Source organism: Oncorhynchus mykiss, chromosome 18 (assembly GCF_057628025.1).
Source record: "Oncorhynchus mykiss isolate SJ-2025 chromosome 18, ASM5762802v1, whole genome shotgun sequence".
Lineage (NCBI taxonomy): Eukaryota > Metazoa > Chordata > Actinopteri > Salmoniformes > Salmonidae > Oncorhynchus > Oncorhynchus mykiss.
Window position 1 is genome coordinate 43,494,934 of NC_143039.1, and position 27,025 is coordinate 43,521,958.

The window sequence follows — 27,025 nt, forward strand, 5'->3', positions numbered from 1 at the left end:
TCATTATGAGTTGGCTGTGGTTGTCCAGGTAGACCTGCTGTCAGGGCAGTTAAGCCTCGTTCACACTGGCAGTTTGAAGTGACTCAAGTCCTATTTAAAAAAAAAAAGAATCTGATTTGAATCTGTTCTTTTTCCTGCAGTTTGAACAACCAAAAATAACATGGGATTCAGATATTTCAAGCCACAGATAAAAATCTGATTGCTGGTCATGCAACTTGTCTCTGAATGGTCAAATATGATGTATTTGCCCTCAAGTGTTTTTGGCACACTACTCGCTACTCTGACAGTTTGACAAGAACATGTGGTAGCTAACTAGCTTGTTAATTGTTCACAAACAAATTAGTGAATGTGCTAGAAAGCTAAACACCAACCTAGCTCGCTAGCTGACTGCAGTAGCTAGCCAAAAATTACTTTGATCATCTTTTCCTTTGAGGCTTTGAGGCTCAAAGTTTTCTTACACTATGATTTTGAACATTCCACGTCTACTTAGCTTGCTACATAACTCCAGAGTAGGAACCACGAGCACCACCACCAATCAGCTTACATACACCCATCGTTACTATGACAACAAGCATAGCCATGTCAGCAAATTACTGCTGCCCGAACACCTAGAAATCCGATTTAGTCACTTGTAACTTACTGTTTGTAGTCAGTATTTCAAATGGATTTTAAAGCAAAACTGATTTGATCTTTCAGGCCTGCAGTGTGAACAAGGCTTTAGAGCCTGCTTTTATGTAGAAATGAGTGACTTGGATTAGCCTTTTAGAGGCCAACCTCTTCATGTTGGAGAGAAAAATGTAAGTTTTAAAGCAGGTTTTCTGCAGTTCTATACATTTTGCAATTTTATAAAAAAAAATATGCAATTCTCTACTCAACCTTCCACAAGATATAGTCCCGACACAAATCTAGGGCTTCTACCCAAGTCGGCTGGTCGTTCGTTCTACTGTTTCGGTTGCTAGAGACACGACCCAGTCGTTCAGTCTTTTTGTTCTGTGTCTATGGACGCTGGAAAGACTGCAAACCAGCTGCACTTTGTTTCGTTTGACATTTCTTTGCATATATCCATAAAAATGAAGCCAGCTGATTCATGATTTCAATTGTCTGTTTCGTCCCGACTCCCGTTACGTTTATTACTATGGGACAGCTGGAGATCGAATTTGAATATTGAAACAATGTTGCAAATGTTGGAGACATTTCTCCAACATACAAATCTCCGTGGTGGAAACCACATTTTTGTCTAAAATAAATTTGAGATAATGTCTAGATACTTTTCAGTGTTCTTGTTCTCAACTAGCCTAACTGGTTAAATAAAGGTGAAATAAAACATACAAATAAAAAAACTATGACCAATCATATAAGCCAGATAGGGTTATCATGTACATGCCCTTATATCAGTCATCCGTAAAAAAGAAAAAAAAAGTGTCTTCTCCTGCATTCATCAGCAACAGAGCATTGGGGCAGGCACATGTCTGACAGCAATGTGTATGCAATTACAATAATGAATATGGTCAATAAAATAAAAAAGTTAACATAAACATACTGTTAACACGTAGGCTATGGTGTAATGGAATGTGTTGACATTTATGTAGGTGTCATAACAGCCATAAAATAACACATATGCCACAACAGGTCTAAATATATGTCATTACAATAACAAGTTGTCAGCTTTTATGTCAAATGACATGTCAAGTAAAGTGTTACCCTTTACTTTTACTCAAGTATGATAATTGGATACATTTTCCACCACTGCTTATTTCACCTTAATGATATCAGAGTGAGAGTGATTAACAAAATCAAATGGGGGGCCCCCTGGAGGTCAGGGCCCCTGGGCACCCGGTCGGTATTCGGCCATGATTACTATAAGTTTAGATAACTGGATAGATTGGTAAATTAATCTAAAAATGGTTAGCTGACATGGCTAATTGAGTGACTATCAGTGACAAAACAAGAGAAACTGCTGATGCTCAAGCACATTTTGAAGTACACTAAAGTGTCAAAACAGCCAGTCAATTAATCAACGCATTACCGACTACTGGTGAACCACGGTGTCTCACGATCCCCGTTTCAGTCCCCAGTATGCATGCTGCAACAGTTTGTATGTACCAGTGGGCTAGGGTCAGCCTGTCTTATCTGGTGCACTGTGAGCTCAATCATGCTCCCACTAATTTCTCCCCCAACCCCACCCTGTTACCTAACACAATCACAAATTAAATTAAGACAGACAGTAGAGCTTATAACAATCATCATTTAAAGTTCTATTGAATCGAATCAAAAACAAATCCCTCAGTAACATTTCTTCAAACCTTTCAAGATCTTTATTAAGCCAAGAACATCAAGAATAAAATAAAAAGTGCGTAGAAAAGATGTAACAGGTTTAGAAATGTTGTATACAACTATGTACAGACAAAGTTCGCTTTGTGCCAAGGTAACAACCATGTTCAACACGCAATGAGATTCATTTTTATTTTAAATATATTTAAATAATCCTACAGAAATAACACAAACTGCATTTATTCATTACTCTGGGGCAGAGACCTCTCCAAACCCCAACTAAAATCCAAAACATGTAGATTGTGTCCTTTGATGCATGCACAGCCAGCTCAGTGCCCTAAATTGGGTTGCACATTCGAGCCAGCACAGCACCAGTTGGAAACCAAGAGCAAGTTACAATATCCATATTAGCATATCACTTAGAACGAAGCTGGATTGGCCATGCATTCTAAGTGGTATGCTACAGTCAGTGCTTGACTTGGGCTGGAACAAACAGAAACTGAGTTCCAGCACCTCAAGCGCTGGCTGAAGTAGTTACTGTAACAGTCATTATCTTCTCTTGTTTATGCCATGGTGAGCCACAGAGGTAGTACACCCGCAAGAGACAGGGGAGAGGAGTGTCACTGTCAGGTAAGTAGAAGGGGAAAACAGAGAAGATAAAGGACGACTAACTGAACATAGGCTTCGACCAGGTATTGTACTGTAAGTTTCATGCCCCTGTTTAAAATTAGTGGGTGTTCAGTAGCGAATATAAACCAGGTTAATATTTGACAACACATATTTATTTATTTTCATTAGCATTTTGATTATTCATTTATACCAATATACAACAATACATATACAAATTGGGTTGTAAAATGATAGGGAGGGAGTAGAGTACTATCAAAGCATTTTTTCCCTCACCCCAAACCATATTACTTTCCCCAATATTAAAGTCTGGAAGATCATGAACAAAACGGCACAAAAACAATAGTGAAAAAAAGTATACCTGGCAGACTAAAAACATGTTTCATTATTTCTTTCTAGAGGGGTGCGTCACAAGATATGTTTTCACAGATCTAAAGCATGACATTCTAATTTCAAGTACAGGGGAGAAATGAGTGAAGAACATGTTTAAAGGTAGACTCAGCGATTTGATGTAGATGCAGAAAGTAAAACAGCATAATGGGTCAATTTCTGCAACAACTAGAACACTTAAGAACGAGGTTTAACTTCGCCACTGTTTTGGTGCCCTTGCTAACACGCTGTAACCTTGTGAACTGAACTTGTGCGCACATGTGCAGACACTTTGTTAGATTGAAGCCTTGCTATTCGTGGCAACGTCATTTCGCTGAGTGTACCTTTAATCATGTAGGGATTTCATTAAAAACATAGGTGAAAGCAAACCTTTTGGGTAGTTTTCATCAGCACCTTCATAAAAGAGCAACAATCTGAACTTGCCCCATGCTCATAAGAGTTCTGTCTTGTATGTTACCTTTTTCCCTATGGGCCCTGGACAAAAGTAGTGCACTATGTAGGGAATTTGGGATGCAGACTGTTATAATGGTCTCCATAATATCGAAATGGACAATTAAAATATAGCTGCTCTAAAAATGTATACTGGAGGTGGCTTGGGTCAAAGTAAAAAAATAAAACAGGCTTTTCTTCGTCCAATTTACAGGTCAGCATTGCCTTTTATGTACAGCAATGCTTGCGCTTATGACCATGGAAAATAAGGTGCTAAAATCAGTTGCCTCCACTTGAATGTAGCCTTCTATTGTCATAGCTACAATAACATGGAATTCCTCTTTAAAACAGAGTAATTGACTGATGAGAAACAACTGAAATGAAGTACATAACCAACCACATCTCTGGTCCAAGTGATCAGCACCACAACTGTGGAATATTTCGCTCCATTTTTATTAGAGGCCATTGGCGACTGAGTCAAGAACGTAGACAAACCAAGCGAGTTGACCATGAGATTGCGTAATGTCACCAGTGTACGAAATTACTGAGGTCTGAATCAACTGGGTTGCCTTGCAGGCCTAGAATAAATGCCTGTAGCTGTAGACATTTTGTCTCACAAACACTGATAGCTCTTCATACCACAAACGTGTTGTATCATTTGGCGCCCTTTTTGGTTTCTGCGACAGAGGGAGCGGCTCAAGAAGCCCTCTAGGACAGGGTGTTTCCAAACTCGGTCCTGGGGCTCCCCCTGGGTGCACATTTCCTTTTTTGCCCTAGCACTACACAGCTGATTCAAATATCCAACTCATCATGAAGCTTTGATTATTTCAATCAGCTGTGTAGTGCTAGGGCAAAAACCGAAACGTGCATCCAGGGGGCCCCAGGACCGAGTTTGGGAAACCCTGCTGTAGGATAGAACCCAAAAATGTCCACCAGTCAGTCTTTAAATTAAAATGAGTCATATCAGTCAGACTTTAAATTAAACTAACTACGGAGGAGGCTCCAATTCATCAGTACTTATTGGCAACACTCCTATCGCCATATCATTGCATTTTCCCTCGTCTCCTGGTCCATATTCCTCTATGAATTCAAGTACTCCTCCAACGTGGTGTGTTTGGCTGGTCTTTTAGTTGAGGAAGCGGCGACAGCGCCTGGCGGCACAGTTGCAGTGCAGCTTGCTGCCATCATCCTCAATGGGGAACTTGTAGTCGTAGGTGAGCTCCTCGCCGCGGTAGATCTTACGCAGGGCGAAGATGACGATGTGCTTGTGGCTGTCCACGAGGATGACGCGTGAATAGCAGTTGGGCTCGCACGAGTGGTTGATGAAACGGGCGGCGTTGCCGTGCATGGTGGCGTCGACCACATCAAAGTCATCAATGCGGAACATGTAACAGCCGATGCCCTGACGAGGAGATAAGAGGGTTTTAGATGGTACTTTATTGAAAACCCAAAAGGGGAAATGTTTGCACCAGCTATTAAAACACCAATACACAAAAGACACACACTAAAAGCCGGACACCATGAATGCAAGTTAAAAACCTAAGTGCGTGGATTAAAATGTATCATTGCGAATGGTAAAAATATACTTAGTTACTGAATGAAATGAGATGCATTGCTGTATATTTTGCTTTGGTGTATTTTCTCAAATGTATTTTCCTCTGTATGATCGCTCCATTGATTGTTGTTGACCAACCTTGCTGTCATAGTATTTCTCTTTCTTGTCTGTGAGAACAGCACGGATGACGTTGCCTGCGTACTCGATCACCATCTCCCCTGCCTCAATGTTCCTCTTGCAGAACAAACCGCGTCCATGAATTTCAGACCTAGGATAAGGAGAAGATCAAATATAGAGTGAAAAAGAAAAATAGTAAATATGAAGTATTTTACCCTAAATAAACAAAGTAATCATAATATTAATAATATCAGAACGTTTTAAAATAGTTTCTTAGTGACCTGTAAACCCCCACTGCTTCCTTGGAGGTCTTCTCCAGGTGTCTGAAGCGCATGGCCATGGGAAGCTCTGTGCTGGTGGCTCGTCTATGAGATAGGAACATGGAGAATCCAGTAGGTTAGAACTTATTTCACTTAGAACAATTAATTGACAGCATAAACTCAAATGGTAATTGTGGAGTTGTCTAACCTAGTGGATTTCAGTGGGAAGTCGTCATCCTCTTCGTCACATGGCGTGGACATGATGTCAGGCAGCTGTCTGTGTTGAGATGCCAAGAAGTTAAACATGTCGAAGGTTGACTTCCTGTGAGGGGACATGGGCAGAGAGGGAATTTGTTTAAATGCAGGGTTAGGGTTAGGGCTATAACATTCAGATTCAATGACTTTACAAATCTGACAGTAAGCTTCAAAATATAAATCACTTCTACATTCTATTAAGGGATAAAGTTATGGCGCCCTTATGGCGAGATGGCTCGGTCCTCAACAAACCTATTTTAACCACAGACATCAGTGCTTGGTTCTTACCGTGAGTAGACCTCAGCGCGGGCGCAGCCACTGGGGTTGATGGGCAGCTCGTCGTCAGGGGTGTCGTAGCGGTGGAAGCGAAAGCGGTGTTGCTTGCACCCTGCGGCGCCCTGCAGCTGCTCCAGTAGGAAGATGACAGCGTCATGGAGCAGGCCCAGAACGCGCGCCCCGCTCACCCCGCCGAGGGGCAACGCCTTCAGATGGAACCCTGCTCGGGCCTCCAGGACGCCGTCAATCACCGCTCGCCATGCCACTGAGGGAGGGAGAGGCAAGAAAGAAAACAAAGGATATGAATAAGAAAGTATTAGAATGATACTGCATAGGGTCGTTTTACTGGACTCAGACTAAGCCTAGTCTTGGAGTTAAAAGCCAGTACAAACATATTCTGCATAGAGAACGCTTTTATATACAAAAAGGAATAGCTACACCTATGTAAGTTACAGCTAGTGTTTCCGTAGTTAGGCTGAGATTCTCACCCTCTATGCTGTCTGCCTGTACATGGAAGCCGTCGTCGCTGGTGATTTCAAAGCGCAGGTGGGGCTGGTTCCTGTGGGCGAACATGGTCTTGTCCTGTTTAGGTGGCGGCATGTCCTCGTCTGAGCTAAAACCTGAGCGGTTTTAAGTGTGTTAAGAATAGGAAGGTTAAGTCAGATTTTATTGATCAGAAATTATAAATATTTTTTTATCATTCATAACACACTTTTTTAAATATGGGTTTTGGTTGAATGGGGAAAAAATATGAAATAATCATATGTATAACCGCTCAAGGTTGCCCACCTGAGTAGGGGCCCCAGTCAGAGAGATCTCCATGGCGTGCGCTGACCCACACATGGGTTTTCCCATGGATGTTGCTGCTACTCTGAGTGGTGCTGCTGTTGGGCTGACGCTCCATCTGAGGTATGGGACGGGGTCTATAAGACAAGACACACAGACATGGTGTTATATGAACTCAAACTAAGGTGTAAAAGAGTTTAGATATTGATGTGCCTTTCTATGGAAAGGGGTGCTCATCTGGGTTGAGTCATTCCAAAAAAGAAATGTGATGGCGGACCGACTGAAGTCAAAAGACGGCAGCTTTTTTTCTATTAATAAAAGAGCAATAAAAGAGTAGCCTTATGGGTCATGGTGGAGACAAAAATAACAGCTAGGCTAATATGTTTTTTCATTAGTTCCCTCAATATAAAAAATAATTCCCTCAATTTTATTAATCCGTTCCCTTCATTTAGGAATTTGTTCCCTCAATCATGTAATTGTCCTCTGAATCGGCATTCTGTCGCCCGCTCTACTCTACTTTCCCAGAAACATGCTGCTGCGTGTGTGTGTTTGCATGCGTATGTGTGACTAACTAATTTAGCTGCTAGCTAGGCTTCTTGCTCGCTATAGCTGTATAGCGACTTAACCAACCAGGCACAGATAGAGCCAGAGCCGCTTTAAGCCATCTATGTTCGTAACTAAAACCGATAGCTATTTGATTTGTTGCGATGACAGGATAGGATAAGTAGCAATGAACTCTGCCGGAGTATAGACTAAAAAGGCAGTGAAAGAGTGAGGTTCTCAATAACATATTCAAACAAGAAGAAAATAGCATCTGCAAATCTGTGTGCGCAACTAATAAACTTTGATTAGATTAGTAGAATTCAATGAACTCTGATCAATTCATGATAAAGACATGTGCTCGAATCTGCAGGGGAGACAAATTAATAAATTGAGGGAATGGATTAATACAATTGAGGGATCGAATTTTGATATTCAGGGAGAAAAAAAAAAAATAGGGAAGGAATAAAAATCCCAGAGGGAACGGGTTAGTCTAGCTGTACTTTTCCTTCACCATGACCACTAAGGCTCTCCGTACCTACGCATTATAACATTATTTGAGGGATTTAAAATGAACCTTGCTGTGTGTATTTCTGGCATCCATCTTGCTATGGTCCCATTTGAGAAGAAACTAACCTGATATTCTCAGGTTGTGGTGGTGGGATGACCTTGAGCTCAACCTTCTCCTGGTCCAGATCCAGCACATCTTTCATTGTTGGGGCTTTGATTCGAACACCACTATTTCTGTGTGAAGAAAACAGTGACTCTTAGTCTGTAAAAATCTATCAATCAATATCTTTAATTGTCCAAATTGGAAAATGTGTAGTGCAGTCAGGGTTCCAAAATTAAAAAGTTAAAGAAGAAACAATAAATCTCATATCGTAGATATGGTACTCTGCCTTACCTGCTGCCATCTAGGTCATCCACGTCACTAGAGGGCAACTGCGGGAGGAAATCAGTCTTGCACTTCTTCTTGCCGGGACGCTCAGCGACGGAGGACACTCTCTTAACGCGGACCTGGGACTGAGACTCGGGTACGATGGCCGGCTCGTGACGGAGCATCTGTCCAGGAGTGGCAGAAATGGCTACAGGGGACTGGAGTTTGTTGAGGAAGGGGTGGACCTGAAACTGGGATGGGCTCAGCTGAGATGGGCTCACCCTGAGGATATTAGGCCGTATCCGAGAGGGCTCGCGATGAGTAGCCATGGCTCTGTCTAAAATAGCTTGGGCCTGGTTGCCAGGCAAAGAGACGCACTTGACCCTCACTGGTTTTGCTCCACTCGTCACGGGCATGGCTTGGACCAGCACTCGCCCATCATGCAAACTCTGTGGGGCTCTGATCAGGAGGTTGGTGTTGCTTGCTGGTGTGATGTTTCTGTTAGAGATGGTGGTTGATGTGGTGGTGTTGTTTCTGTTAGTGGTGATGAGATGTGAACTATGGAAGACTGCTGTCCGTGGTGAGGGTGTTGACGTAGAGGGTACGACCACAACCTGGGGAACTGCCCGTGGCAGGGCACCACTGCTGTGGATCATCTTGGCGATCTGGCTGATGCGGCTGTAGGACGGAGAACTGGTGCTGACCGTCTGGAAAGTGTTGGTATTTGGATCTTTCATCAGAATCTGACCTTGACGGTTGACTAGCAGAACTTGCGGGGACGGGGCTGAGTTGGAGGCACCAGACAGAATAGTGGCCGTCAGCTGCTGCTGAGCTTCTTGTCTGGGGGTGGCCAGGCGGATAGCGATAGCTCTGCCCCTAGTGGCCCCTGTCTGGAAGGGTATAGAGTTCATGCCGTTTATTACAAACGGGGTCGGAAAAGCGGTGGAGGGGACTGTCCTTGGAACGCTTCGAACAATGATGGGTGGGGAAGAGGAGGCCACATTCAGAGGCAGAGCAGGTGCAGAAGGTAGGGACACCCTGATGATTTTCTTCTGTGTTGGTGTGGGTTTAGGAGGAATAGTTTTCATGCTCACAGGACTAGGGCGTTGCATGACTTTGATGGTTTTTACAAGATGTTTTGGGTTGGGTTTGGGTTTGGGTTCCGGCTCGAAGTCTGGGTCTCCCATTTCGTCGTCCACTCCAATGAGAGAATCTGTAGAGGAGCCAGAGCTGTCACTATCGCTGTCATCAAGAGCTGCTTTTTTATTATTGGCCAGGTACACTCTGGTGCCGTCGTCAGCTGAAACAAAATGGCCACTACTTGGGTCCAGAAGAACCTCATTCTGGGATTCCGTTTGGTCAGAGTCCATCAGAACCTCCTCTTCAATAGACATGTCGTTATTTGGGTCACAGGTTTCAAACACTTCTTGACTGTCAGCCCCCTGAGCTTCCCCACTCTTCCCCTCTTCTTGATCGCCAGTAGCCTCACTCGAGTCACTCTCAGAGCCATTATCCGCTCCGTCAAGCTGAGCAATGGACTGAGACGTAGGAAGTGGTGGGGTGAGAGGGAGACCTTCCTGCCCTGAGTCCTTGGAGGCTTCGCACACCACCACCGTACGAGAGAACTTCAAGTAGTGATCCATGTCTTCGTCTGAGGAACCGTTCTCCAGATCATCTTTAGAGGCCATGTCTTTGGTGAATACTGAGGCCTTGTTGGCGTCCATATTGTCCCTACCCTGAGTCTGGGTCTCCTCCTCTAGTGCCTCCACCTCTTCCATATCTCCTCCACCTGTATGGGACCCTCCACAGTGAAGCGCCACAGTCTCGTTCAGCAAGGCCTCGTCAAACTCCAGTTTGGCATTTAGCACCGAGGCCACCGCAACGTCTGCGTCCGCCACGTCGAATGTTGTGAAGGGCAAGTCCTGATCCGACATCAGGGGGCTGACATCTGTGTCTTCCTCCATGTTATTTGCTGTCAATGTGATCCCGTTTGAGGGCGCCACCTCTGCTTTCTCTGGCTCGGATGAAGCTAAGAAGTACTGTGGCACCTCAGCGGACACTGGAGTTCGGATTTTGAATGGCTGTCTGATCCTGGAGGAGTGGCGGAAGGCCAGATGGAGGTTGGAGGGGGGGCTGCCGGCGGCGCCAGGCCGCAGGGAGAAAGGGTGGGTAAGACTGGAGGGGGACAAGGGAGGGGAACCCCAGCTGGAGGAGCCAGCAAGAGGTCGTACTTGCCGAGGGGAACTCAGGAGGTTTTCGCTGGTTCTGGGAGGGGAACTGAAGGGGAGGGACCTGGGGTGGAGGGTGCCCCCTGAACGGAGTGTCATTGGTCCCGCGAGGCCGTCGGTGGGGGAGGAGGAGTCCCCTGAGTGGCAGCTCAGAGACAGGCGACGCGGCCGGCGGGTATCGTCCAGGTCTCTGAGAGTCAAGATGTGGTGGGATTTGGACATGGCACTCCCTAGAGAGAAGAGGATCACCAGTCAGTGTCATGGCAGAAAAGTGATATTAACATTTTACATTGAGGTCATTTAGCAAACTCTCTTATCCTAAGGGACTTAGTTTATTCAATGTAAGGTTGCTAGGTAAGACCAACATATCATATCGAGTAAAAACTTTCCTCAATAAAGCAGATATTTAACTTTTAAATGATTTAGATATGAAACTAATATAAACTGGTATTGATATCAAACTTAATGTCTAAGGGAGTGGTGTTACCTGGGGAGGGAAGAGGTCGAGATGTTCCTCCTGCTGGTCTCCTGGTTTGTGAGTAACCAGGGGTTTTGGCCCCCGTCTCCTGTTTCAGGAGAGACTGGGTGGTGCTGGGAGATACCTCAATGGGAGGAGGACTCAACACAGCCTCTGGAATCTCCATTTCTGGTCAAGGAACAAGAAAGGAGCATTATTTACTTTGAAGAGTCCATTTTGAGAATTAGTAGATTGTCCCTTATCAATAGAATAGATTGTATGATCCCCATGTACTTAATTAAGTTGTTATACTTATCCTTCTGTTATTTATTTCAATAGAACATAAACAAATATAAAATAGGGGACATCAAGGTTATCCATTGAAGTGCTCCACCCTACTATCAGATAGGGGCAGGTATGGGTTTCTGACCTTGATAGTAGCTGGGGCTGTGGGCTATGGTTCGGTTCTCCTCCTGGTCCCACCACAGTGGTTCCCCTGGCTTCTCTTCGAGTGGAGAACACACCTCTGTCACCTTAAAGGTGTACTTGCAGCGCCGACGAGGGTCCACTGTGCTCCAGTACAGCCGAGAGCACCTGGACGGAGGAAGAGGAAGGAGAAGAGGAAAAAGGTGAGTAAAGTAAAATATATAAACAACACAATATTCTAAAATGAACTCGAGGGAAGCTATCCTACAAAGTAACTCAGGAGTTTTATACGGCCATTCATTTCTTATATTAACAGTATATTAAATTAGACAATGACAACCCTGATTAAATCATTCAGAAATGGATTATTCAACAGGAATCAAAATTGACAGCATCCATGTCTGGTCACGTGGATTATTGGTCACTTACTGATAGCCCACAGGACACAACCTCGCTCCATTGGCTGATAGTTCAGTCAGCACACCCAGCCTGTTGATCTGCAGAGAGCCTGGATATAGAAGGAGCCAGATGGATGGTTTCAGAGGGTTTCACATATAAAAAGGGGAATGATTGTTGGCGGTAATATAAATCCCTGACCGGCCATACTTTTAGAGCATATGGGTCACACCTTCCAAATAAAAAGCAGGGAGGCTTTGTTCCCAATGGCACCCTATTCCCTATGTAGTGCACTACTTTTGACCAGAGCCCGGGGCTCTTGTTAACCCTTTACACTCATACCCGTATATGGGTTGACAATGGCAGATTTGGACACTGATATGTTCCTACATTGGAATGCAGTGGCTACAGTTCTATGCTATACGTCAGAGCTCAGGGTCTCCGCTTTACAGGTTTTGACTTGACAGCAGTTCTGAACTTGAGCACTGGGGTCGCGTGTTTTGCTCTAAATTAAAGAGGACTATCTGTTTTGAAAGGTGAGACGTAGAGGATTATAATAAATACCGGTTTTGTGTCATACAAAGCAAGTCTTAAATGTGCACTTCGCATTTCCATACAAAACTCATAATTTACAGAGTCAACGTTTACGATCACTATGTTTGATGTGTAGAAACAAAATAACACAACAGAAGACAATGGTGCCCTTCACAATGCCCATATTTGTTTTCATACCCAGGAGATTTGAATATTAGTGGATCAATACCAGGGTAGGGTAGGCTACCACTAAAATGTAATAAAGTTACAAGATGACATGGTGTTTTACCCTGGGTGGTCCTTAACCAAATGAGACGTTTTCTGTATTGTGAAGCAAATTTGCAGCGGTCCACGCATCTAAATGCACTCCTGATTCCATTCTATGCTCACCAAAAATTACTGCTTCTCTGAGTTGCCTTGTGAAAGCTTAACACCAAGATCTAGCTAGTCATGTTGGTAACAGAACAAGCTTTCAAATGATGCCCACCTGACCCAGATGGCAATTTATAAATGGACAGTTTTTGGATAAACAACAGTAACTGTGTGATACATTTTTTTTTGTATAAGACCAAAAAAAATGCCAGGGGTTTGAGTGAGGTCAAACTGGTATCTACAAGTGGCCACACCTCCAAAGTGTACACAGTTCCTTAGTAAATTGAACCTAACCCACATTTTTTTCAAGAATATTCATATTAAGTTACTGAATGTATCCATAGTATTTTCAGATTTTGTTATCAACAAATGTGGCGAAAAGTACAGTAAATGTAAAATGCACATAAAATGAACAGTGTAATGTTTGGATTCAGTCTTGTGTTAGGTGAACTGTTGTGTTCTCACCTTTAGTCTAATAATTTGCCCATAATATCCAAACTGTTCCCTTTTAATTGCTACCATGGTTATGCATATGCTTTCCATATTTCTTCAGTAAGTAAAAAATATTTCAATTTATCCCCATCCATATAGGCCAATTCCCACTACATAGGGAATAGGGTGCCTTTGGGGATGTACCATACACACCGATGGTCATATTTATAGACTCTGGTTCCAGGCCAGTCAGAAACTTCCTACGAAGGCTGATCCCTTCGAAGTCCACGTAGACCCGCCGGAGAACTTCAAACCCATTCCCAGACACCATCTGGAGAAGAGGGGAAACGGGTGTAAATCCTGTGCAGTAGGTGTGTGTGTGTGTGTCCTAAGACATAACATTGGTCCTAATGCTACACAATAAGTGACCAGGTGTGAAGTTTGAATGCTGCTGACAAGTCACAGTGAAAGTGGTGGTGCTCAAGGTTGGAAAGACAACTATATGTTTGTTTATGTGTGTGTGTGTCCCTCATTAGCCCATATACAAAGGTTCACCTTCTCACTGACGAGGTCGTGGTGCCTGGAGCAGAAGACCTTCCTGTCCTCTTGGAAGAAACAGTTGCGGGCGCGGGCGCACATGAAGTGGTAGTTACTCTGACAGGACGAGAGACAGCAGCCCACCGTCGCCCCCGCCTGGCCACAACGCTCACAGCGCTGTAGGGAAGAAAAGGTTGAATGAGTGCAAGGATAGGAAAGAAAACAATGAATGAGAAAGACTAATGGAAAAGTCCCTGAAGAGTAAACATGATCATTTTAACTAAATAGCAGACTTGACAATTCTCTTTGGAACAATAAAGTTATCTTATGACAATGTTACAAACGGGCAATTGAATAGTTATGCCTGAATACAAAGCCTATCGAGTAAGGATGTACTACAGCCTTGATATGTGGGAGGTGTCTCAAATGTCACCCTATTCCCTACACAGTGCACTATGGGACCTGGTCAAAATAAGTGCAGTTTATAGGGAACATGTTGCCATTTGAGATGCAACTATGATGAATTTCTATGCATTCCTACCATATGGCGTCCCCTGGAGACAGCACTGTGTACTTGGAGCAGAGCTCCGTTGTCTTCGTACACCTCAGCGGACCACAGGCAGCAGTTAACGTGGGCCCACTCGTTCTGCCCCAGGTACAGCAGTCTGCCCGCGTCCTAAAATAAAGACGAGGACGTTCAGATTTAGAGTGGACCTGAGACAATAGCTGGTAATACCATTACTGTGGGAATGATGTACGATAGAATTGTTTCACAACTCCAGTCCTCGAGTACTCCCAAATATAATACATTTTTGTTGTCGCTGCATAAAAGCACACGTAATTCAACTAGTCAAGTGCTTGATGACTAGTTGAAATGTGTTCCCTTTCAATCAGTTAACTTCAGTACAACATACTATGGGGGAGTTGCACTCTCACGTCTTCGGTTGAAGGATCTACAATTACACCTGACAAGGCCAATGAAATCTGCGCCTCGCTGAAAGACCCTCCTTCCACAGGTGATAAGCGTAAGACTCAGATTCACTCTCAGTTATTCCGCTCTTCACCTTGGTGTGAACAGGAACGTTTCGTGCTACTAAAACAAACAATTGGAACATGAGACAATCTTACGTTGTGCCAACTAAACTGTCCCTTAGTGGTAGAGTGTGCTCTCCCCCCCTCCCAATCACAATCAATTAGTTATTCTTCAGATTCCTAGGCCTGGCTATAGCAATACATAAGCATTCCCAATTTTCCATTCTATCAAATTTTGTACACAAATTTGTTTACATCCCTGTTTGTGAGCATTTCTCCTTTACCAAGATAAACCTTCCCCCTGACAGGTGCAGCATTACAAGAAGCTGATTAAACAGCGTGATCATTATACACCTTGTACTGTTGACAATAAAAGGCCACTCTAAAACGTGCAGTTGTGTCACACAACACAATGCCACAGATGTCTTAAGTTGAAGGAGCGTGCAATTGGCAGGCTAACTGCAGCAAAGTCCACCAGAGCTGTTGCCAGAGAATTGAATGTTGATTTCTCTACCATAAGCTGCTTCCGACAGTTTTAGAGTATTTGGCAGGCCGGTTAACTGGCCTCACAACCACGTGTAACCACGCCAGCCCAGGATCTCAACATCCAGCTTCTTCAATTGTGGGATCATTGGAATGCTATTGAAACGGTGGGTTTGCACAATGAAATCATTTCGGCTGTCAAAACCATCTCAGGGAGACTCATCTGCGTGCTTGTCGTCCTCTCCAGGATCTTGATCTGACTGCAGTTTGGAGTCTTAACCAACTTCAGTGGGCAACTGGCACCCTAGAGAAGTGTGCTCTTCAAGGATGAATCACGGTTTCAACTATACCGGGTAGATGGCGTTGTGTGGCGAGCGGTTTGCTGATGTCAACGTTGTGAACAGAGTGCCCCATGGGGTTATGGTATGGGCAGGCATAAGCTACGCACAACAAACACAATTGCATTTTATCAATAGCAATATGAATGCACAGAGATACCGTGATGAGATCCTAAGGCCTACTGTCGTGACATTCATCCGCCGCCATCGCCCCATGTTTCAGCATGATAATGCACAACCCCATGTCGCAAGGATCTGTACACAATTCCTGGAAGCTGAAAATGTCCCAGTTCTTCCATGCCCTGCATACTCACCAGACATGTCACCAATTGAGCATGTTTGGGATGCTTTGGGTCAACGTGTACGACAGCGTGTTCCAGTTCCCGCCAATATCTAGCAACTTCACACAGCCATTGAAGAGGAGTGGGACAACATTCCACAGGCCACAATCACCAGCCTGATCAACTCTATGTGAAGGAGATGTATCGCGCTGCACGAGGCAAATGGTGGTCACACCAGATACTGACTGACTGGTTTTCTGATCCATGCCCCTACCTTTTTTTAAAGGTATCTGTGACCAACAGATGCATATCTATATTCCCAGTCGTGTGAAATACATAGATTAGGGCGTAATAAATGTATTTCAATTGACTGATTTCCTTATATAAACAGTAACTCAGTAAAATCTTTGAAATTGTTGCAATTTGCGTTTATATTTTTGTTCAGTGTATTTTGATAAAATAATGACATTAGTGGGTCTTATGGTTGTGGAAAGCTTATATATTTTTTAATTTAGTCTAGGTATAATTTCACAAGCCTTGAATAAATTTGATCATTGACGACTGGTCGATATGCAGTGCATTTGAAGTTGAAAATAGTACAACAAAGCTTAAGAGAAAACAAACAAATCTAGATGTATATTGTGAATAGCCCATACATAAAAAAAAATATTTTAAAAAATAAAGAATTTTTAAGCCCTATCGCTCAGCCTGTGCCCAAAAGGTTATCCTGCGTTCCTTGGTGTTCACAGGGTTCAAGGGTTATATCAATCTCCCAGGGTGAGAATTATAAATTGGGCGATTCGCTCTCAGTCCACAAGGGGGCACTCACCCATAGGTGGCTCACTACTGGGATTCATTGCTGATTCCTAAGCACCTCAAGTCCCTATGAGGTGCTTAGTGATACAGGTTATAGGTTCTATAAGCGATTGGTTGCATCCCTGTGAATTAAATTCAATTGCAAATCACTTGTCTTACCACAGAAGGGATCAGTTTTTCAGAGCAGTCTGTCCCTTTTCCAGCTGGGTTACAAGGTGCTGTTGCACCAGTATCTATGACAACGATCATGATAGCGATTTTCTCCTGGGTAAATGTTTAATGGGAGCTGTGCAGTGCTGGGTGCCAGCAGGTTATTGGGACGCATCTTACCGCCTAAATCGACTGACGCTCGTTGTGACAGAAGTACCCCCAAGGGGCACTGCAAATCGGGGTACTTCACTAATTGCCAGGGCCCCTGAACCCAGAGTACCGGGCTTCAGGCAAACCTTGGCACAAACAGTTGTGTCAAACGAAAGTTCCATAATGTTCACAGGTGACAAAAGTGTTGCATCTCTCACGTGTGGGTACAATGAAAAATGTCCCTTCTCCACATTTATACACGTGGTGGTTGAGAGCGGTGGAAAGGGAAAAATAACCAATAACTCCCAGACTACACTTGACAGGAGGCTCGCTGTCGGCTCCAACCAATGTTGTTGATCCATCTTCAGTTCTATCACAGTCATTAAGCGGTTAACTGTTTTGTATTGTTGTAGTGACTGGGTGTATTGATACAGCATCCAACATGTAATTGGAAAACCTCCCTGGTATTTGTGGTTGAATCTGTGTTTGAAATTCACTGCACGACTGAGGGACCTTCCAGATAATTGTGTGTCTGGGGTACAGAGATGAGGTAGTCATTCAAAAATCATGTTAAACAGCATTATTGCACACATAACAAGTTTTAATCTTTTTTAAATCTTGAACTCAAGACATCTCAGCTTTAAAATGTTTTAATCCTTTGTAAATATGTCCTAAAAACATCATTCCACTTGGACATTATGGGGTATTGTGTGTAGGCCAGTGACCAATTTTTTTAAAACCGATAAAAAAAATACAGCTAAAATGGGAAAAAGTAAAGGGGTGTGAATGGGGCTGTTGCGGTGACCGTGTTACCGCCACACCGGCGGTCATGAAGGCAGTCTGAGTCCACGTGATCATTTAGTCAGTGTAATTAGGCTTCTCCAAGCTCTGATGCTGCTGCTGGTCAGCCTGCCAAACTTGCTAACTGCCTGGTACTCAGCACTCTATTGTCCCTCTAATCAGTCTGACATCGATGCAAATGTCATCTAAAATCTAATCAAACACTTCATGAGAGCCCATGAGCTCGTGTTGCGCAACATTTCTATAGGCTATGAGGGAGAAAACAGAGTGATGGCCTCTACTAAAAAGAGGACTCCATCAGCTTTCTATAGGCCTACTATATTTATTTCTCAACTTTCCTAATATTAAGGACATTGTTTATCTTTACAACAGGAGTATAGCCTACTTGGCTTGCATGAAAATGAACCACGGGAAAAGCGTCCTCCATTCACTATTTTAATAGTGCATAGATGACATGTATCTTTTTTACCGCTGTCCCTGTTGTGATACAGGTGCATGATAATGCTTAATTCTAAATAAAACATTTCACACATATACTAAATAATATATGTAAAGACAAGATTAAATCAAGAATAGTCTGAAGGGTGCTAATATTAGCCTATCACTTGAGAATGCCTTTTTTCTGCCACTTTTTCTAATCATTGTCGCACACCTCATGTAACCTCTCCGATAGGCATATATGTGTTAAGGTTAGTATCACAACTAAAGCGGCCAAACAACTTCTTAAAATTATGCACAATCCACTTGGCAAGGGCTGTAGAGCCTAACTGGCATACAGTGGGGCAAAAAAGTATTTAGTCAGCCACCAATTGTGCAAGTTCTCCCACTTAAAAAGATGAGGCCTCTAATTTTCATCATAGGTACACTTCAACTATGACAGACAAAATGAGATTTTTTTTCTTCAGAAAATCACATTGTAGGATTTTTGTATTTATTTATTTGCAAATTATGGTGGAAAATAAGTATTTGGTCAATAACAAAAGTTTCTCAATACTTTGTTATACACCCTTTGTTGGCAATGACAAAGGTCAAACGTTTTCTGTACGTCTTCACAAGGTTTTCACACACTGTTGCTGGCATTCCTCCATGCAGATCTCCTCTAGAGCAGTGATGTTTTGGGGCTGTTACTGGGCAACACGGACTTTCAACTCCCTCCAAAGATTTTCTATGGGGTTGAGATCTGGAGACTGGCTAGGCCACTCCAGGACCTTGAAATGCTTCTTACGAAGCCACTCCTTCGTTGCCCGGGCGGTGTGTTTGGGATCATTGTCATGCTGAAAGACCCAGCCACGTTTCATCTTCAATGCCCTTGCTGATGGAAGGAGGTTTTCACACAAAATCTCACGATACATGACCCCATTCATTCTTTCCTTTACACAGATCAGTCGTCCTTGTCCCTTTGCAGAAAAACAGCACCAAAGCATGATGTTTTCACCCCCGTGCTTCACAGTAGGTATGGTGTTCTTTGGATGCAACTCAGCATTCTTTGTCCTCCAAACACGACGAGTTGAGTTTTTAACCAAAAGGTTATATTTTGGTTTCATCTGACCATATGACATTCTCCCAATCTTCTTCTGGATCATCCAAATGCTCTCTAGCAAACTTCAGACGGGCCTGGACATGTACTGGCTTAAGCAGGGGGACACGTCTGGCACTGCAGGATTTGAGTACCTGGCGGCTTAGTGTGTTACTGATGGTAGGCTTTGTTACTTTGGTCCGAGCTCTCTGCAGGTCATTCACTAGGTGATCAACAAGAAGAGGTCGAAGAAGATTCAACCGTGTGGTTCTGGGATTTTTGCTCACCGTTGTGATCATTTTGACCCCACGGGGTGAGATCTTGCGTGGAGCCCCAGATCGAGGGAGATTATCAGTGGTCTTGTATGATTTCCATTTCCTAATAATTGCTCCCACAGTTGATTTCTTCAAACCAAGCTGCTTACATATTGCAGATTCAGTCTTCCCAGCCTGGTGCAGGTCTACAATGTTGTTTCTGGTGCTCTTTGGTATTGGCCATAGTGGAGTTTGGAGTGTGACTGAGGTTGTGGACAGGTGTCTTTTATACTGATAACAAGTTCAAACAGGTGCCATTAATACAGGTAACGAGTGGAGGACAAAGGAGCCTCTTAAAGAAGAAGTTACAGGTCTGTGAGAGCCAGAAATCTTGCTTGTTTGTAGGTGACCAAATACTTATTTTCCACCATCATTTGCAAATAATTTCATTAAAAATCCTACAATGTGATTTTCTGGATTTTTTTTCTCATTTTGTCTGTCATAGTTGAAGTGTACCTATGATGAAAATTACAGGCCTCTCATCTTTTTAAGTGGAAGAACTTGAACAATTGGTGGTTGACTAAATACTTTTTTGCCCCACTGTACATAAGCAACACGTGAGTTTCAAGTTTGTGGAAAATAATTTTAAACATCAATATGCACCTTTATAATAAATGCATTACATGCGTAATTGCATTTGTAGTCACTTTTGACAATGGTGTTTTCCAGCTAATGGAACATTTGCACTTACAGCCTACTACCATGAGCGCATTGCTGCGCTTATAATGTGAAGAAATAGCTTAATAGTTGATCAACATTATAAGGTAAACGTTCTGATCCGTTGCGTCAGCCACATTGCGCAAAAAAATGGTTGTATTCATTTGGGCCTACTTTTTTATTATGAGGAATAGTAGATTGACATAAACTAGTGTTTTTGCTGTTTGTTAGGCCTACTCATCTTGATGGCTGATGAAAAGTAAATGTGGACAGTTCCTCCAATATCTTCAACATACACGTCGGAATGCCGCAGTGAAGTACTTGTCCAATTGTGAATGAGTGACTGATGAAGTGTGTACAGCCTGCGCAAAAAAACAAAACAGAGCTCAAGCCTTTCAAGCTAATTGGATGCAGTCTATCACAGTGCCATCCGTTTTGTCACCAAAGCCCCATATACTACCTACCACTGCGACCTGTATGCTCTCGTTGGCTGGCCCTCGCTTCATATTCGTCACCAAACCCACTGGCTCCAGGCCATCTATAAGTCTTTGCTAGGTAAAGTCCCACCTTATCTCAGTTCAGTGGTCACCATAGCAGCCCCCACCCGTAGCACGCACTCCAGCAGGTATATTTCACCCCCAAAGCCAATTCCTCCGTTGGCTGCCTTTCCTTCCAGTTCTGCTGCCGCCAATGACTGGAACGAACTGCAAAAAATCTCCCTCACTAACTTTAAGCATCAGCTGTCAGAGCAGCTTACAGATCATTGCACCTGTACATAGCCCATCTGTAAATAGCCCATCCAACTACCACATCCCCATATTGTTTTGTTTTTTGTTGTTCATACTATAAAATAATGGAACGGAATTCTAAGCAAAAGTTTTCTGCTAAATGAACTAGTGTAGCCCACAGCCATTTGGCATAGCCAGATCAGGACCTAACATAGGGACAACTCAGAGTATGTTATTCTGTTCTGAAATAAGACTACATTTTCTTCAAATCATGCTTCTTTAGACCTGTCTAAAATAAATTGATTTATTGTGACGGTGTAGGCTATATTACATGGATTTATTAGACTTTTTTAAAAAGGTAGATGTTCCAAAGGTCTGGATCAGTGGCTTGTAGACTATGTGTAGAAGCCAGGAAATGCTAAATGTGTGTGTTAATTAAACAGTAAATTACCACGAGACTGAGTTATTTGTTTGACAACGACCAGCGGACAAAATTTCGTGACCTCCACAGCCCTAGCTGTGAATACTTTCTGAAGGCACTGTATGTTACCAAGCAGTGTCTCTCCCACTGGATTGTGGAGGCTTTCTCCCTGAAATATTGCAGCAAGAAGCAAGGGTTACCTAGCAGTGTACATGCCCACACCACCAGGGGTCTGGCGTTGTTTAAAGAGTTGACTGCAGGAGATATTTGTGCTGCGGCGAGTCGGGCATCATCACATACTTTTGTGAGGCTTTATCAATGTAAGGATATACGAACCTCACGCTTATCAACTGTGGAATGCGGGGCTTCCAGCAAGGAGTACATTTCATTGGCCTTGTCAGGCGTGATTTTAGATACTTCTGCCGATGTTACGAGAGCACGACTCCCCCATAGTACGTCGTTTCCCTCCTTCAGGGAAAAGTAGTTATCGTCACAATATTACGTTCAGTTGGAGGAACTCAAAGACCGGAGTTGAGAAACACTAATACAGTGCATTCGGAGGGTATTCAGACCCCTTCCCTTTTTCCACGTTGTTACATTAGTTTTATTTAAAAATATATACATATATTCTCAGAAAACTACACACAATAAACCATAATGATAAAGTGAATACCTTACTTACATACAGTTGAAGTCGGAAGTTTACATACAACTTAGCCAAATACATTTAAACTCAGTTTTCACAATTCCTGACATTTAATCCTAGTAAAAATTCCCTGTCTTAGGTCAGTTAGGATCACCACTTTATTTTAAGAATGTGAAACGTCAGAATAATAGTAGAGAGAACGATTTAGTTCAGCTTTTATTTCTTTCATCACATTCCCAGTGGGTCAGAAGTTTACATACACTCAATTAGTATTCGGTAGCATTGCCTTTCAATTGTTTATCTTGGGTCAAATGTTTTGGGTAGCCTTCCACAAGCCTCCCACAATAAGTTGGGTGAATTTTGGCCCATTCCTCCTGACAGAGCTGGTGTAACTGAGTCAAGTTTGTCGGCCTCCTTGCTCGCACACGCCTTTTCAGTTCTGCCCACAAATTTTCTATAGGATTGAGGTCAAAGCTTTGTGATGGCCACTCCAATACCTTGACTTTGTTGTCCTTACGCCATTTTGCCACACATGCTTGGGGTCATTGTCCATTTGGAAGACCCATTTGCGACCAAGCTTTAACTTCCTGACTGATGTCTTGAGATGTTGCTTCAATATATCCACATACTTTCCCCCTCATGATGCCATCAATTTTGTGAGGTGCACCAGTCCCTCCTGCAGCAAAGCATCCCCACAACATGATGCTGTCCCCACCGTGCTTCACGGTTGGGATGGTGTTCTTCGGCTTGCAATCCACCCCCTTTTTCCACCAAACATAACGATGGTCATTACGGTCAAACCGTTCTATTTTTGTTTCATCAGACCAGAGGACATTTCTCCAAAAAGTACCATCTTTGTACGCATGTGCAGTTCCAAACCGTAGTCTGGCTTTTTTTATGGCGGTTTTGGAGCAGTGGCTTCCTCCTTGCTGAGCGGCCCTTCAGGTTATGTCGATATAGGACCCGTTTTACTGTGGATATAGATATTTTTGTACCTGTTTACTCCAGCATCTTCACAAGGTCCTTTGCGGTTGTTCTGGGATTGATTTGCACTTTTTGCAAAAAGTATGTTTATGTTCATCCAAAGTATGTTCATCTGTAGGAGACAGAATGCGTCTCCTTCCTGAGTGTTATGACAGCTGCGTGGTCCCAGGGTGTTTATACTTGTTCATCTGTAAAAACAATAGGGCACGTGGTACCTCCAGGCGTTTGGAAATTGCTCCCAAGGATGAACCAGAATTGTAGAGGTCTACTATTGTTTTTCTGAGGACTTGACATCCACAGGTACACCTCCAATGGACTGCAATGATGTCAATTAGCCTATTAGAAGCTTCTAAAGCCATGAAATCATTTTCTGGAATTTTTCAAGCTATTTAAAGGCAGTCAACTTAGTGAATGTAAACTTCTGACCCACTGGAATTGTGATACAGTGAATTATAAGTGAAATAATCTGTCTGTAAACAATTGTTGGAAAAACTACTTGTGTCATGCACAAAGTAGATGTCCTAACCGACTTGCCAAAACTATAGTTTGTTAAAAGATATTTGTGGAGTGGTTGAAAAACAAGTTTTAATGACTCCAACCTAAGTGTATGTAAACTTCCGACTTCAACTAAGTATTCAGACCCTCTGCTATGAGACTCGAAACTCAGCTCAGGTGCATCCTGTTTCCATTGATGATCCTTGAGATGTTTCTACAACTTGGAGTCCACCTGTGGTACATTCAATTGATTGGACATGATTTGGAAATAAATATATGTCTATATAAAAGGTCCCACAGTTGACAGTGCATGTCAGAGCAAAAACCAAACCATGAGGTCGAAGGAATTGTCCGTAGAGCTCCCAGACAGGATTGTGTCGAGGCACAGATCTGGGGAACGGCACAAAAAAAATGTCTGCAGCATTGAAGGTCCCCAAGAACACAGTGGCCTCCATCATTCTTAAATGGAAGAAGTTTGGAATGACCAAGACACTTCCTATAGCTGGCCGCCCGGCCAAACTGAGCAATCGGGGGAAAAGGACCCTGGTCAGGGAGGTGACCAAGGTCCTGATGGTCACTCTGACAGAGCTGCAGAGTTCTTCTATGGAGATGGGAGAACCTTCCAGTAGGACAACCATCTCTGCAGCACTCCACCAATCAGGCCTTTATAGTAGAGTGGCCAGACAGAAGCCACTCCTCAGTAAAAAGGCACATGACACCCCGCTTGGAGTTTGCCAAAAGGCACCTCAGGACTCTCAGACCATGAGAAACAAGATTCTCTTGTCTGATGAAACCAAAATTGAACTCTTTGGCCTGAATGCCAAGCGTCACACGTCTGGAGGAAACCTGGCACAATCCCTACAGTGAAGCATGGTGGTGGCAGCATCATCATGCTGTTGGGTTGTTTTTCAGTGTCAGGGAATGGGTGACTAGTCAAGATCAAGGGAAAGATGAACAGAGCAAAGTACAGAGCAATTCGCAAAAAAAATATTCTCCAGGGCACTCAGGACCTGACTGAGACGAACGTTCACCTTTCAACAGGACAACGACCCTAAGTACACAGCCAAGACAACGCAGGAGTGGCTTCGGGACAAGTCTCTGAATGTCCTTGAGTGGCCCAGCCCGAGCCCGGACTTGAACCCGATCGAACATCTCTGGAGGAACCTGAAAATAGCTGTGCAGCAACGCTCCCCAGCCTGACAGAACTTGGGAGGGTCTGCAGAGAAGAATGAGAGAAACTCCCCAAATACAGGTGTGCCAAGATTGTCATACCCAAGAAGACTCAAGGCTGTAATCTCTGCCAAAGGTGCTTCAACAAATTACTGAGTAAAGGGTCTGAATACTGTGATATTTCATTTTTAAAAACCTGTTTTTGCTTTGTCATTATTGGTATTGTGTGTAGATTGATGATACTTTAATACATTTTAGAATATAGCTGTAATGTAACAAAATATTAAGGGGTCTGAAAACTTTCCGAATGCACTATGTATGATATCCGGTTTTACTGAGTGGGATATGTTCAGAGGTGGGCAGAAGAACTCACGTTGGGTGTGGCGTCACCACACTGTTGGCAGAGTGCACACTGTCTCTCATCTTTGGTCCGGTCGAGTTCCAGGGCCCCGGTTACAGCACCATTTGTACCTAGACAAGATACACCAAACACATTAATTATTTAATTGACCATTCACATTGTTAGGATCAAGGGAAATGCAAAAATCAGTCATTGCACTCAATTTCTTTACGCACAACAAATATCTTCTTGTGCTGGTGAATGGGGTTACATGTCTGCTTTAAGACTAGGACATAAGCTTTGTCCCAAATGGCACCCTATTCCTAACACAGCTCTGGAAAATTAGCCGTTTCTCTGGTTTTACTATTTATAGGTATGTGTCTGGGTAAAATTAACATTTTGGTTTTATTCTATAAACTACTGACAACATTTCTCCCAAATTAACATTTTTAGAGCATTTATTTGCAGGAAATGACAGCTGGCCAAAATAACAAAAAGATGCAGTGTTGTCAAGACCTCAAATAATGCAAAGAAAATTAGTTCATATTCGTTAAAACACTAGTATCATGTTGTTTAAACTTAGGAAGTATTCAGAAATCAATATTTGGTGGAATAACCCTGATTTTCCATCACAGCTTTCATGCGTCTTGGCATGGAGCATTGTCCTGCTGGAAAAAACAATCCTCAGAGTTGGGGAACATTGCCAGAGTAGAAAGAAGCAAGTTTTCTTCCAGGACAACACTGTACGTGGCTTGATTCATGTGTCCTTTACAAAGACATCTGCCTGATGCCAGCCTTCCGATCCTCCACCAAATTTCACAGTGGTTGCGAGACCTGGAAATGCCAACTAGCCACGTACAATGGACATTTGGTGGAGGATCGGTGATGATCTGGGGGTGCTCAGCAAGGCTGGATTTGGGCAGATTTGTCTTTGTGAAGGAAGCATGAATCAAGACACGTACAAGGTTGTCCTGGAAGAAAACTTTCTTCTTTCTAGTCTGACAATGTTCCCCAACTCTGAGGATTGGTTTTTCGATCAAGACAATGCTCCATGCCACACAGCCAGGTCAATCAAGGTGTGGATGGAGGACCACCAGATCAAGACCCTGTCATGGCCTGCCCAATCTCCAGACCTGAACCCCATTGAAAACCTCTGGAATGTGATCAAGAGGAAGATGGATGGTCACAAGCCATCAAACAAAGCCGAGCTGCTTAGATCTTTGTGCCAGGAGTGGCATAAAGTGACCCAACATCAATGTGAAAGACTGCCAAGATGCATGAAAGCTGTGATTGAAAATCAGGGTTATTCCACCAAATATTGATTTCCTAAGTTGAAACATTGTGTTTAACAATGAATATTAACTTATTTTCTTTGCATTATTTGAGGTCTGACAACACTGCATCTTTTTTGTTATTTTGACCAGTTGTCATTTTCTGCAAATAAATGCTCTAAATGACAATATTTATATTTGGAATTTGGGAGAAATGTTGTCAGTAATTTATAGAATAAAACTAAAATGTAAATTTTACCTAAACAAGTACCTATAAATAGTAAAACCAGAGAAACTGATAATTTTGCAGTGGTCTCTTCATTTACAGAGCTGTGTAGTGCGCTACAGTTGACCATAGCCCTATGCCTATGACCAGACTCCCTATTTGGGAAACAGCCATAGACTACATACCTTGGGATTCGAGTGGGAGGCCCTCCAGCGTCCAGGGCTGATGGGTGGTACCTGAGGATGGGGGAGGGACGCTGTTCCCCTGCTGGAGAAAGCCTGAACCACTGGTAACTTGGTACGTCCTCTCCAGCCACTGTGCATAGCTGTGCTCCATAGATGGAGGAAGAACTGCCTCTGGGAGCATACCACTGAGACAGAAGAGGGGGGAGACTTGCTCAGCAACAGAGAATTTTTAACCCATAAGAGTCTAAGTCCTGTC

At 43.2% G+C, this 27,025-nt stretch overlaps 1 protein-coding gene across 2 annotated transcripts in view; it reads right to left on the reverse strand.

Annotated features, from left to right (window-relative positions):
* Window positions 1-2,292: 2,292 nt before the first annotated feature.
* LOC110496098 (histone-lysine N-methyltransferase 2B) overlaps window positions 2,293-27,025 on the reverse strand; it is a 67,351-nt gene continuing 42,618 nt past the window's right edge. For both annotated transcript variants that reach the window (XM_021571792.3, XM_021571791.3), the window contains exons 21-37: window positions 26,770-26,954; window positions 25,121-25,218; window positions 14,307-14,441; window positions 13,784-13,942; window positions 13,442-13,559; window positions 11,924-12,002; window positions 11,499-11,662; window positions 11,099-11,257; window positions 8,411-10,841; window positions 8,143-8,250; window positions 6,970-7,103; window positions 6,669-6,800; window positions 6,193-6,445; window positions 5,858-5,971; window positions 5,671-5,754; window positions 5,411-5,540; window positions 2,293-5,119 (exon numbers count right to left, since the gene is read on the reverse strand). In XM_021571792.3, the coding sequence (XP_021427467.3) occupies window positions 4,844-5,119; window positions 5,411-5,540; window positions 5,671-5,754; window positions 5,858-5,971; window positions 6,193-6,445; window positions 6,669-6,800; window positions 6,970-7,103; window positions 8,143-8,250; window positions 8,411-10,841; window positions 11,099-11,257; window positions 11,499-11,662; window positions 11,924-12,002; window positions 13,442-13,559; window positions 13,784-13,942; window positions 14,307-14,441; window positions 25,121-25,218; window positions 26,770-26,954 (4,759 nt within the window). In that variant the 3' untranslated portion in view covers window positions 2,293-4,843. The remainder of the gene's footprint in view (window positions 5,120-5,410; window positions 5,541-5,670; window positions 5,755-5,857; window positions 5,972-6,192; window positions 6,446-6,668; window positions 6,801-6,969; window positions 7,104-8,142; window positions 8,251-8,410; window positions 10,842-11,098; window positions 11,258-11,498; window positions 11,663-11,923; window positions 12,003-13,441; window positions 13,560-13,783; window positions 13,943-14,306; window positions 14,442-25,120; window positions 25,219-26,769; window positions 26,955-27,025) is intronic.